The sequence below is a fragment of the Leopardus geoffroyi genome, chromosome C3 (genome assembly GCF_018350155.1).
Source record: "Leopardus geoffroyi isolate Oge1 chromosome C3, O.geoffroyi_Oge1_pat1.0, whole genome shotgun sequence".
NCBI lineage: Eukaryota > Metazoa > Chordata > Mammalia > Carnivora > Felidae > Leopardus > Leopardus geoffroyi.
Window position 1 is genome coordinate 36403848 of NC_059338.1, and position 14058 is coordinate 36417905.

General features: G+C 36.0%; 1 protein-coding gene across 5 annotated transcripts in view; it reads left to right on the top strand.

Moving 5' to 3' along the window:
- The window catches only part of SYT14 (synaptotagmin 14), a 219405-nt gene that overhangs the window by 54926 nt on the left and 150421 nt on the right, over positions 1–14058 (top strand). For 3 of the 5 annotated variants that reach the window (XM_045452413.1, XM_045452414.1, XM_045452415.1), the window contains one exon: positions 13750–13914. In XM_045452413.1, coding sequence (XP_045308369.1) covers positions 13750–13914 — 165 coding nt within the window. Of the gene's footprint in view, positions 1–13749; positions 13915–14058 lie in introns of those variants that run through there. The other 2 variants (XM_045452411.1, XM_045452412.1) reach the window with 1 other exon arrangement.

Genomic DNA, 14058 nt, shown 5'->3' on the forward strand with positions numbered 1-14058 from the left:
GCTTGATGCCAAGAGGGATCCCCTCAGCTGTGACCTCTCCTCAGGGGGGAAAAGAAGAGCAGGAAGACTTCAGCAGCTTTCACCACTGCCAGTAGGGAACCTGGTAGCCCTTGCCACTGTCATGGACACCCTCAGCTTTTGCCTCTGGGACCTCCAGAATCTTTGCCAACACTGACTCCAGCCTGACAAAGCTGTCTGGAATTTACCCTGCTGAGTCCCCTTGGAGTAGTCACCTCTACATCTTCCCCCCAAGCCCCAAGAGTAGAGCCACCTTTTGGCTCCTACCCCTTCCCAGACTGGAGCCACCACCACCTCCCCATCCTGGTGCTGCTGCTGTGTTCGTGTGCCAGATTTTGGCTCCACAGCCATTCCCTGTGCATGTGGATGCTGGTGCTGCAGCTGATTTGCCTGTACCTGCACCCTAGGCACTGACACGGCCATGTATGTGCTAGGCACACCCATGCCCTGGACACTGGTACCACTGCTGAACTCGTGTGTGCCCCAGTGCCAGGAGATACCCTTGACTACAACCTCCCCACTCTAGGGAAAGGGACAGCATGAGGACTCCAGCCGTATTTGAAATTGTCCAGTCAGAAAAGAAAAAAGGGAAAGAATGAATAATAGGGAAGGAAGTCTATAGGATTTTTGAGACACCATGAAGGAAACAATATATGCATTATGGGTGTTCCATATATTCTTCTGCCTCCCACGGTGAGATCATGATGAAGCCAAGAGAACTGACTGAGTCACCCAGGCATCCTGTGTTTTCTTTTCTTTTCTTTCTTCTTTCCGCCTTCCCTTTTTCTTTCTTTTCTTTCTTTCTTTCTTTCTTTCTTTCTTTCTTTCTTTCTTTCTTTCTTTTCTTTCTCTCTCTTTCTTTCTTTCTTTCTTTCTTTCTTTCTTTCTTTCTTTCTTTTGTTTTTAGAGAGGGAGAGAGAGCATACACTCATGTTGGGGAGGGGCTGAAAAAATTATTCTTTAATAATGAAGGAAAGATAATGTTTTCTTGGACAAACAAAAACTAAGGGAGTTTGTCATCACAACATCTGCTGTACAACAAATACTTCAGGAAGTTCTTCAAACTGATATAAATACTAAGTGTCAACATGAAAGTATATGAAAGCACAAATAAAAATTTTGTTAATGGATACACTATATAAAAAGCACTATATAAAAATCTCAGTTGGTTGAGCATCCCGCTCTTGATTTTGACTTATGGATCGCAGCGTCATGGGATTGAACACCATGTCAGGCTCTTCACTGCACGTGGAGCCTGCTTAAGATTCTCTCTCTCCCCCTCTGCCTCTCTCCCTCGCTCATTGGTGCTCTCTATCTCTCTCAAAAAAACTACCCCCAAATACAAAACAAAACAAAAAAAACACAAAAAAAACCCACAAATGGGAGTATAGAGTTTTTGTATGCAATTGAAATTAAATTGTTAACTTTATTAAAAAAATGATTCTACTACATGGTATTTTATGCTAGTCTCAAGCTAACCACAAAGGTAAAACCTGTAATAGATACAAAAAAGATAAAGAAAAAACTCAAAGCAAATTACTACAAAAATGATCAGATAGCAAAGGAAGCCAGCAAGAATGGAAAATAGAGGCAAAACATCTGCATCATAGAAAATAATTAACAAAATTTCCTCAGTCTTCACCTGTCAATAATTACTTTTAATGTAAATGGATTAAACTCACCAGTCAAAAGACATAGAGTGGCTGAGTGAATAAAAAGACAAGATTTAGCAATATGCTATTGACAAGAAACTTTAGATTTAAACACATACTGGCTGAAGGTGAAGAGATGAAAAATGTATTTCATGCAAATGATAAGAAAAGAAAGGAATGACTATAGTTATATCAGACAAAATAGACCTTGTACCCTGAAAATAGAACATTCATGAAGGAGGCGCACCTGGGCAGCTCAGTTGGTTAAGTGTCTGACTTTGGCTCAGGTCATGATCTCACAGTTTATGGGTTTGAGTCCCACATCAGGCTCTGTGCTGACAGCTAGGAGCCTGGAGCCTGCTTCAGATTATGGGTTTTCCTCTCTCTCTCTGACCCTCCCCTGCTTGTGCTCTGTCTCTCTCTGTCTCTCAAAAATAAACAAACATTAAAAAAAAATTTTTAATAAAAAAAAGAACATTGATGAAGGATTTTAAAGAAGACATTAACACTGTACAAGGGTTGATGGATAAATGAAAAGACATCCCATGTTCATGGATTGGAAGAATTAATATTGTCAAGATGTCCATACTACAACAGTGACCTACAGATTCGGGGCAATCCCTATCAAAATTCCAATGACATTCTTTACAGAAATAGAAAAAAATTCTAAAATTTGTTTGGAACCACACACACACAAAAATCCCAAAATAGCCAACAAAATTTTGAGGTAGGAGAACAAAACTGGAAGCTATCTGATTTAAAACTATATTACAAAGCTACAGTAATCAGAATGCCATAGTATTGGTGTAAAAAAGACATGCAGACCAATGGAAAGAATAGAGAGTCCAGAAATAATTCCATGCATCTACAGTCAATTGTTGTTTAGAAAGTGTTCCAAGAACAACACATAAAGGGGAAAGGATAATCTCTTTAATAATGGGGAAATTGGATATCCACCTGCAGAAGAATGAACTTAGGCTCTTACTTCACACCATATACCAAAATCAATTAAAAATGGATTAAAGACTCTTTTTTAAAGTTTTTATTTATTCATTTTGAGAGGTACAGAAACAGCACAAGTGGGGGAGGGTCAGAGAGAGAGAAGGCAGAGAATCTCCAGCAGGCTCCCTGCTGCCAGTGCAGAGCCCAATGCGGGGCTCAAACTCAACTGCGAGATCATGACCTGAGCCTAAACCAAGAGTCAGACTCATAACCAACTGAGCCACCCAGGCACCCCTGGATTAAAGACTTTTAAATATAAGACCGAAAACTATAAAAGTACTAGAAGAAAACATGGGGGGGGAGCTTGACATTGGTCTGGGGAATGATTTTTTGGATATGACACCCAAAGCACAAGCAACAAAAGAAAAAACAGACAAGTGGGATTGCATGAAACTAAAAAGTTGCTGCACAGCAAAGGAAACAATGAACAGAGTGAAAAAGCAGTATGGAATGGGAGAAAATATTTGCAAACTATGTGTTTGATGAGGAGTTAATATCTAAAATATGTAAGAAATTTATACAACTCAATATAAAAACTAAATGACCTGCTTTGAAAATGGAGAAAAAAATCAAGTAGACATTTCTCTATATATACAAATGGCCAACAGGTGTATGAAGAGGTGCTTGACTTCACTAATCATCAGGGAAATGCAAATGAAACTACAGGATATCCCATCATCCCTGTTGGAATTGCTATTTTCAGAAAGACAAAAGGGGGGCCTGGGTAGTTAATCCAGTTAAGAGTCAGTTTAGCCTCTGACTCTTGGTTTCGGCTCAGGTCATGATCTTGGCAGTTCGTGAGTTTGAGCCCCACATTAGGCTCTGTGCTGACAACACAGAGCCTGCTTCGGATTCTCTCTCTCTCTCTCTCTCTCTCTCTCTCTCTCTCTCTGCCTCTCCCCTGCTTGTTCTCTCTCTCTCCCTCTCTCTCTCTCTCAAAATAAATAAAATAAAACTTTAAAAAAACTAAAAAAAGACAGAGATAACAAGTAGGGAAGATGTGGAGAGAAAGGAATCCTTGTGCACTGTTAGTGAGAATGTAAATTGGAATAGCCATTATGGAAAACAGTGTGCAGTTTCTTCAAAAAATTAAAAATAGAACTATCTTATGATTCAGCAAACCCAGTTCTGGGCATATACACAAAGGAGGCGAGCCCGGAATCTCTAAAATACATCTGCACTTCCATGTTCATTTCAGCCTTATTCGTAACAGCCAAGATATGGGGACAACCTACATGTCGGTCGTCAGATGAACTGATAAATAAATGTGTATATATACAATGGAATATTACTCAGCTTTAACAAAGAAAAAAATCCTGCCATTTGTGACTACTTGGATGAACCTAAAGGACATTATGCTAAGTGAAATAAGCAAAACACAGAAAGACAAATACTGCATGATGTTACTTATATGTGAAATTTAAAATAGTCAAACGCTTAGAAGCAGAGAATAGAATGGTGGTTGTCAGGGGCTGGGGGTTGGGGAAAATGGGAAGATGTTGGTCAAGGGCTACAAAATTTCATTTATACAAGGTGAATCAGTTCTGGAGATCTAATACAATGATTTGACTAGAGTCAACTATACAAGGTATCTTCACTTTGCTAAGAGAATAGATCTTAAGCATTCTCACCATAAAAAGGAAAAAAAAAAACATGATAACTGTGTGAGATGAGAATGTATTAATTAGCTTGTGATTATTTTATAATCTGCATGTCAGATCATCAAGTTATACCTTACATATACAATTTTCAATTGTTATACCTCGGTGAAGTTTGAAAAAGATGTATAAGAACAGAAAAAATTTTAAAGAGGAGAGCTAGTATTGACATAACATGAAGATATAGGAGGAAGGTGATGTCTCTCTTAAAGATTTGAAAGAAATAAACCAGTTTGTATTTATTAGAATTTAATGATTTAAAATTAAAGCTTGAAATAAGCATATCTGAAACCTGTTTGACATCACAAATTGGCTTTTTAAAAAATATAATTTATTGTCAAATTGGCTTACGTGCAACACCCAGTGCTCATCCCAACAAGTTCCCTCCTCAGTGCCCATCACCCACTTTCCCCTCTCCCCAGACCCCCATCAATCCTCAATTTGTTCTCTGTATTTAAGAGTCTCTTTTGGTTTGCCTCCCTCCCTCTCTGTTTGTCACTATTTTTCCCCCTCCCCTTCCCCCATGGTCTTCTGTTAAGTTTCTCAAGATCCACATATGAGTGAAAACATATGATACCTGTCTTTCTCTGACTGACTTATTTCACTTAGCACAATACTCTCCAGTTCCATCCACGTTGTTGCAAATGGCAGGATTTTATTTTTTCTCATTGTTAAAGTAATATTCCATTGTATATATAAACCACATCTTTATCCATTCATCAGTTGATGAACATTTAGACTCCATGATTTGGCCATTGTTGAAAGCGCTGCTATAAACATTGGAGTACATGTGCCCCTATGAATCAGCACTCCTGTATCCTTTGATAAATTCCTAGTACTGCTATTCCTGGGTCATAGGGTAGTTCTATTTTTAATTTTTTGAGGAACCTGCACACTGTTTTCCAGAGCAGCTGCACCAGTTTGCATTCCCACGAATAGTGCAAGAGGGTTCTCGTGTCTCCACATCCTCGCTAGCATCTGTAGTTTCCTGAGTTGTTCATTTTAGCCACTGTGACCAGTGTCATCACAAATTGGCTTTAACTAGAAGATTCTTCTGCAGTTGGTGTTGACTTTTCAAAATCTTATTTATAGTAGCTTAGCAATGAAGATCTTACTGAAAAGGAGGAGCAAAGAATCCTTGGAAAAGTATAAGGCAAGAGGAAGTATGCCTGTATTTGCTGGTACCCCATTTAGCACTCATAATTTTGGAGGAATTCATACACATTGAATGGACAATGAAGAATTTTGAGGCAGTTAACCCTAATTTATTGTTTAAAAAAATGACTGTGCTTTGCTATATGGAGATTTGCCAGGAAAATGAGTTTGTCTTTATATAACCTTTACCGCATTTGTAATTTGAAGCCTCTGTTAAGAGTATACTCGAAGAAAAACATCTTCCAGAGAATGTTTGACAAGAGTTTTTATATTAAGTATTTGGTTTAAATATATTATCATAAGTTTATTAAGGGTTTATTAAGTATATTATTATCAAGTCTAAGTGTGAGGCATATGATTTAAATATGTATTTGGTCTCTGTACTTAATAAATGTTTGGGGTTTTTTTTCCAATTTTTTTAAAGACTGATTTAGGATTTTTCACTGTTATGATATTGGAATGAAATTTCAATTTATCACATGTTACTTATAGAAAATATTGGTTCAATCTAGTGATGGTTTGGCATTTGAAACAAGTTGGATGGCATGTTTTATCAACTTTGTCAGGTAACTTTCTCCCAGAGGGCAGTTCTGTTTGTAAGATTTTAGGTCACGTCCCACATCATTATCTGTGCCTTCCCCTCTTGTTGTCCCTTTATGTTACTCAGCAGTGAATTATGTCACTTACGAGTAAATGTTTTTTGTTTTGTTTTTTACTGATTTTTAATGAAATCTAGAGTTAATAGTTACGTGTTATTATATTCCCTTCTTGATATATTTATATAGGTATATATATGTGTGTGTGTGTATATATATATATGTATACACAGTGTACACACACTGTGTATATATATATATGTATACACTGTGTATATGTATACACAGTGTGTGTGTGTGTATATATATACACATATATATATACACACACACACATATATATATGTAATCTTTCCAGTTTTGTGTCATTTATATCATAATCTAAGAATTTCAAGATGTTATTTGTGGAAGCAACTGAGATATTATAAAAGGAAATTTAAACATGTCAAATCTTTTATTTTCCTGCATTCTTAGAAATACTGATAAATTCTCTTTGTTCAAACAAGAGCAACATAAATTGCAGAATTTTTCTGATTAGAATATCAGAAAAAAATATTCAGGACTTCTTAACTAGTAAGCAGGTATTTCTCTTAAAATGAAAGTTGACTTCTTGTACAGTGCACATTTTGTTCAAGAGATAGAATTACATCTATTAAATGAATTATTAAGTCTCCATGACATGTCATTGGAGGACTAGTGTTTCATGCCAAGTAAGACAGATCTGCAATACAGGCCTTATAATACAAATTGTAAGTGGTTCTCTTCAATCCTTCTTTCTTGAAGAATTTTAAGAAGCATAGGTACTTGTTATTTAATTTTGCGTGTGAAATATAATTAATAGAATAGTTTTGTAAAATTTGTTTTAATTTACAAATATAAATATAACATTTGTAACTAATGTGTTTTAATACAAAGAAACGGTACTTAGAGATGAGTATTAATGCATAAATAAGTTAATATTGAAAATATGAGAGTTTTATAAATAAATATCTCCCTTATACTTATTTTTATATATATCCTAGTATTTTTCTCATAAAACTTACATAGAAAATGTTTTCTTTATGACAAAATGAAAAGTAGAATTTAGGTGAATTCTGCAATACATTCAGAGTCAAAATGGATTTGTTCCTGCTTCTACTTTATAAGACTATAATTTTATCATTTTCTTCTTATGACCAATTTATCTGTAGAAATTAAAGTGAATTTTATTACTGTTATTGAAAGTTGAATTTTGACAAAAAAATGGGTTTATTTATCTTTTGTAAATATATATATATATTCATTTGTAAATGTATAGTAAAGATAAAGCCAGTTAACTATATGTAATATAAGTAATTATTAATTTTGGACAAGGTAAACTTTTTGTATTTCCTAGAAGAAATTATACCTTTTTACTTTGCAGTATAATCTTTAGATAGTTCATATACGGGATCATGTAGCTCACAGAGACCTTATATAGGACTTTATATAGTTGGTATGTATTTTTACTGAGCATTACTAATGAATATCAAGCTTATTATTCCATAGGATACATTTAGCTTTTAAATTTTATTTTATTAACTTTTCGAACATTGCATATAATACAAGGATGTACCACTGATTTTGGTTTCGAAGCATAGTTCTGTAATTAATTTTATCATATTTAGGAAAGTATCTTGAATAGGAAAAATTATTCCACTTTTATAATTTATATATTTACTTTGAGAAAGCTTGGATCCATTGTCATTTTTTAACATATATGAAATCTATATCATAAGATATTTTCTCTTAATGTATATAGTAAGCTATATTACTTTGATCACAGCTTTCCTTTATTTTTTATATTGCAGGTTGACATGTAAGGAAGCAGTATTGCTTGATGTGTAAGAGCATGAGCTCTGGAGTTAGAATGTCTGGGTTCAAATTCAGGTTCTACCATGTTACTACATTTGTGGCCTTAGACAAGTTCGTTAGTCTCTGGGCCTCAGTTTACTAATCTAAAGACTAAGATGATGTATAGTGCTTACCTATCATAAAATTGTTTTGATCATTAAATTTTACTTTCGTATTTTTTAAAAAATGTTTACTTATTTTGAGAGACAGAGTGTCAGTGGAGGAAGGGCGGAGAGAGAAGGAGAGAAAGAATCCCAAGTAGGCTTCCCACTGTCAGCTCAGACCCCCATGGAGGGCTCAATCTCATGGTGAGATCATAACCTGAGCCGAAATCAAGAGGCAGACGCTTAACCGACTGAGCCACCCAAGCACCTTGATCATTAAATTTTAAAACAAAAGAGATTTTAAAAAATGCCTGGCAAATAGGAAGCAATAGGGATTGGTGTTTAACATTTTGGGCTCAAGAGTCAGTGTGCCTGCATTCAAATCAAGACTCTATCACTGAGTAATAATTTTAAGATCTTGAAAATTCGACTTTACTCTTTCAGAGCCTCAATATATATATCTGTAAAATTGGGATTATAGTGAGGAATCAATTGGATAATGTTCTTAACTCTTAAATGTAATGCTTAAAATGAGCAAAGGGGAAAAAAAGAGAGAGAGGCAAACCAAGAAACAGATTCTTAACTATAGAGAACAAACTGATGGTTACCAGAGGGGAGGGGGGGAGAGGGATGGGTGAAATGGGTGATGGGGATTAAGGAGCGCCCTTGTGATGAGCACAGACTGTTGTATGGAAGTGTTGAATCGCTATATTGTAGACCTGAAACTAATATTACAGTGTATGTTAACTAACTGGAATTTAAATAAAAAAATTTTTAATTTTTTTTTAATGTTTATTTATTTTTGACAGAGACAGAATGCTAGGGGGTTAGGGGCAGAGAGAGAGGGAGACACAGAAGCAGAAGCAGGCTCCAGGCTCTGAGCTGTCAGCACAGAGCCCGACGCGGGGCTCGAACTCACGAGCTGTGAAATCATGACCTGAGCCGAAGTCAGACGCTCAACCGACTGAGCCACCCAGGCGCCCCTAAATAAAATTTTTTTAAAAAGCAGCCCTTAGCAAACAATAAGCACTTTTAAATATTTGATGTTGCTAATTTTATTGTTCATCACATGTAAATTTTACAAATTTGGATTATGGGAAAGTAATGCATTAGTGAATTTTGAGTTATTGATTAGCTGAAATTAAATTTGATTCAGCAAATTAAATTCTTCAAATGTATATACTAATTATCTGTTTGCCGTTAGATTTTGAATGTCCTTAAAAGATAGTATGCATTTTGCAATAGCATTTACTTGCTTGCAACAGCTAATCTAGAATTTTGGAAAAGAGTAGGTTTATATATAGATAATTTAACCATAATCCTAGAAATACTTATGCAGAATGGCTTTATAAGCAGATAATATAAATAAGATTTTAGGGGTAAATTCTTACACTGAATGAAAGTATATATTTATATTAATGAGATCTAAGTGTAACTTTGTTTAGTTTTTTTGATGGTGTATAGAATTCATATCTTTAATTTTAGTGTATTTTCTTTTTTTTTTTTTAATGTTTATTTTTGAGCAAGGGAGACAGAGTGCAAGTGGGGGAGGGGCAGAGAGAGGGAGACACAGAATCCGAAACAGGCTTCGGGCTCTGAGCTGTCAGTGCAGAGCCCGATGCGGGACTCAAACCCACAAGCTGTGCGATCATGACCTGAGCCGAAGTCGGACACTTAACCAACTGAGCCACCCAGGCACCCCGATTTTAGGGTATTTTCTATTGCAGTTTTATGTACAAGTAGGATTTGTCAAATGTTTTTATGCTTAGAACTTACAGTATCATGTCATTTGAAATAATATTATTTTAATCCTGAGATAAGGATGAAGCTTTTTAGTATTTCTATTAGGAATTTTTTTCTCTTGTCTACAGCCATATTACTGTTTTTAAAGTTTAAGGACCTAAAATATTTTCAGTGGAAAATGGACATTTTGTGGGGCAATATAAAAGGAGTTGTGTCAGTATTATATTTACAGTAGGGTCTTTATCTTTTTTCTAGTGGGGAAAGTCACAGTATGTATTTTTCTAAAATCTTATGAAGATTTACCATTACCAATGCCAGTTTGGCATCGTATTTAGCCAGTGAAATCTTTCACTTGGAATAGGATGAGCAAAAAGGGGAAAACTCCTAAGTCTTTTATAACTAACTCAACCTTCACCAGAGTACTATACGCATACTTCCCTTTCCTTACTAGGCATCCACACTGAAATTTTCTGCTGACATTTGTAATGTCACATGTCAAAAACTAACCTAGTTATCCATCTTTCTCTTTCTAAGTCCCTCTTACCCCCGTGCCCTAAACTGTATCCCTTTCCTTTTATATTTTTTCATTTTGGTCAGTGGTGTAACTATTAACTCATCCACACAAAGGAGAAACTTTAGAATTATTCTCAACTTCATTTTCATCTTCCATATCTAATCGATTAGGTTACTATCACTTTTCCCTGAACAAGAACCGGAACTCTGTCACCACTGTTACTTCTTCACTTAAGAACTCTTCATGTTTTTAAATGTGAAAAACATAGTAAAAAAATTGAAGAAAAATATTTTTAATAAAAATTGAAAAAAAAAAAAAAAGAACTCCTCATGTTTTGCCACCAATCACTCCCTCCCATATAATCCAGTGTTTCAGTTGTTTTAAGCGATGTAGTTCTACAAATGCAAAATCTTTGCGATGGCATTCAAGCTTCTTTGACATTTTGGATCTTGCCTCTATCTCCAGTCTGAGCTCTTCTGGTATATTCTTGATCTTTCCTGAACACACATCTATTCATTCAGTCACCTGCAAATGTTTATATAATGTCAGGTATGTGGCATTGTGCCAGGTGCTTTGAGAACACGGAAGCAAATGAAACACACGACTGTTGCCCATGGGTGCTTATAGAATGCCATGCACATTGTTTTGTGTCTTTTACCATGCTGTTTCATCTGCCCTTTCGCTGTTTGATAGAGTTTTATTAATCTTTCATACCCTGCTCAAGTGTTACCTCCTTTCTGTAGCATTTGTGACTTCCCCCAGGTAATATTTCTTCTTTGTGTTCCAATAATACTTTATATTCCTACCTCTATTATAGTACTTACTATATTATACTTGTTTATAGTTGATCCCCCCCACCCCGACACTAGCTTAAATGTTAAAATGGGAAGGAGGGAGATGAAAAGAGGAACATAGAGATAAGGATGGAGACATGAGATAGGAAGAGGCAACGAGAAAAGGAATACGGGAGAAGTAGTGTGAGCGGTAGGTAAAAACACGGACTCGGGAGCCAGACACGGTTTGAATCCTGACTCTTCCACTTACGAGCCGGGCACATAATTTAGTATCTTCATATCATGATTTATGATGTGGATTATAATAGTATAATTGTGAAGATTAAAAAAGTTAACATATGGGGCGCCTGGGTTAAGCTCAGTCGGTTAAGCGTCCGACTTCAGCTCAGGTCATGATCTCACAGTCTGTGAGTTCGAGGCCCGCGTCAGGCTCTGTGTTGACAGCTCAGAGACTGGAGCCTGCTTCGGATTCTGTGTCTCCCTCTCTGCCCCTCCCCACTCATGCTCTGTCTCTCTCTGTCTCAAAAATAAATAAAAACATTAAAATTTTTTTAAAAAATAAAAAAAGGAATAGATGTAAATAGCTTAAAACAGTCACTAGTACATGGTATATGCTGTGTGTATTTGTTGCTGTCTTTGTTAGCCTTCTTAAGTGGAGTGAGCTATGTTTTCTTTCTCATTTAGTCTTTTAAGAGATGGGAGAGTTTCAGGGTGCGTATTATTTAACCCTGTCTGTTAGCTTAAATGCATCAAATTTTCTAATGTATTTTGGACCTGGGCTAGAAGAGAAGCTCCTATACGTATGTGCTCCTTATGGTGTAATATTGAACATAAGTTTATTGAGCATTCTGCCTCTTCATACCAGATGCTGTCCTGCTTCTGGCTTTCCTAGCCATTAGAAATGCTGGTGATAATTCTTCTCTTTTCATTTTTACCTCATCCTTCAGGCTTAACGCACACCACTGTTTTTGCTAATATAGCTTAGAGTTTTAAATTAAAATCCTGTTCCCTTTCCTGACTGTTCTCTAGCCTGAAAATGAGACAGTCAGGGCTAATGTCTGAGCATAACTTCTTGGTTCTTGTAGCAGGATCTGTTCCTGGGCTGGATATTTGGACTGCATTTCCCCCATTCAGACTCTCACCTTTTCCCTTATAATGTCACTCTGCTCCATCCCCTATCACAATACTGTTGATCCAGCTTTGAATAAACCATAATGTGATATCATTTCTACACCTGCGATGGCTGACTTTCACAAATAATGAAAAGCCAGGAGGTGAAAACACTCATCATTAGACTGGTTGGTGACTTCATTTTAAACAAATGAGTTAAGGATGCTAATTGCCGTGGCTCTTCTGATTGAAGAATGAATCTTGGAGGAGATGACATTTTAGCTGCTGCTTGAGTAGTGGAAGAAGAAAGAGTAGATTATAGGTTGTACAGGATAGTCGAGGCTTAGGATTCATTCTCAGCTAGTACTTGAGTATTAGATATAAGGCATTAGGGATGAAAAATTTAGTTTCTATTTAAACTCCAAATGACTGGTATAGTGACAGATAATGCAAATGTTGAAAGAGAGATTGCTGAGGGTTGGAGAAGTCGGAGATTTTTTTGTTCTCACTGTACAAAATCTCCATGTATGATTTCATGAATTCTCTTGAGATCAGATCCTCTTGACAATCTGGTTTATCATAACAAAGTTTCTCATTGAGTTTCTGGAATATACAGTATCTCCTGTCACTGGACCTTTGCACTTGCTGTTTGTTCCGTCTAGAATAGTGTTAACTTGCTAACTCTTAATTATTCTTACAATATAATCATAGAGGCCATAACTTTCAGAAAAGCCTACTGGATCCTTCAACACTGGCTTGTGTTTCTCTGGTCTCATAGACTCTGTTCTTCCCCACTCATAGTCTTTATTACACCACGTTGTAACTGCCTTCACCAGACTGTTCTTGGAAGACAGAAACTGTGTATGTGATAATGCCTGGTGTATGGCTGCTAGTCTAAAATATTTGTTGACTGGAATGAATGAGTGGGATATGGTAGAAAGGAGACTTGGTCATTCCAGGCAAAGGGAAGAGGATGAACCAAGACAAGGCGTGAGGTAACGCATATAGTTGATTTTGAGGCAGTGAGTGGAACAATTTGAATGGAGTGTGCTATTGAAAAGAGAGACTGGAGCTTTGAATGCTAAGTTAAGAAGTCTAGAGTTTATTAAATAAAATGGGCCATTGAAGCTGTTCGAAATTTTACTACTACTACTACTGTATGCTCTCATAAATTTTGCTAAGTAATACACCCATGCATGGGAAATACTTTTTTCTAATTCTTGGGTTAAAATTTTTGTAATGCTCTTAAATGGATAAATAAATAGCTGCCTATGTTACAGACTCCTGTATTTTAAGAGTGTTCCAACATACTTTATGCAGAAACGTTTAGATTTGAATAAATACTGTTGAATGAATTGAACAGCCCATTAAAGTATGCAGTTTGTTTTTTCTTGTAAACCTGTGTGAACTATGACAATTAAAAAAGTATAATTCAAATAAGGCAGTAATCTAACATATGTGTGGGGGTTTCCTTCTTATTTGTAGCTTAAAGAGGAATAAATGCTTACAGCTGTGACTTTTTTTTCTCTAGTATCTCCAGAGGCAGTTGGATTTTTGTCAGCTGTTGGGGTGTTTATTATCTTGATGCTGCTCCTTTTTCTCTATATTAATAAGAAGTTCTGTTTTGAAAATGTTGGCGGGTTTCCAGATCTTGGTTCAGGATACAGTACAAGGAAGAACTCACAAGATAAAATTTGTAAGTATCATCGCTGCTTCTCTTGTTTGTTCTTTTTTCCTGTGCCATTCTGTTATTTTATTTTTTTAAATATATATGAGAAGGTTGGTTTTGACATTGTAAACGAACATTTGAGCACTTTTCTGTGAGGAAAACATTTGTTAA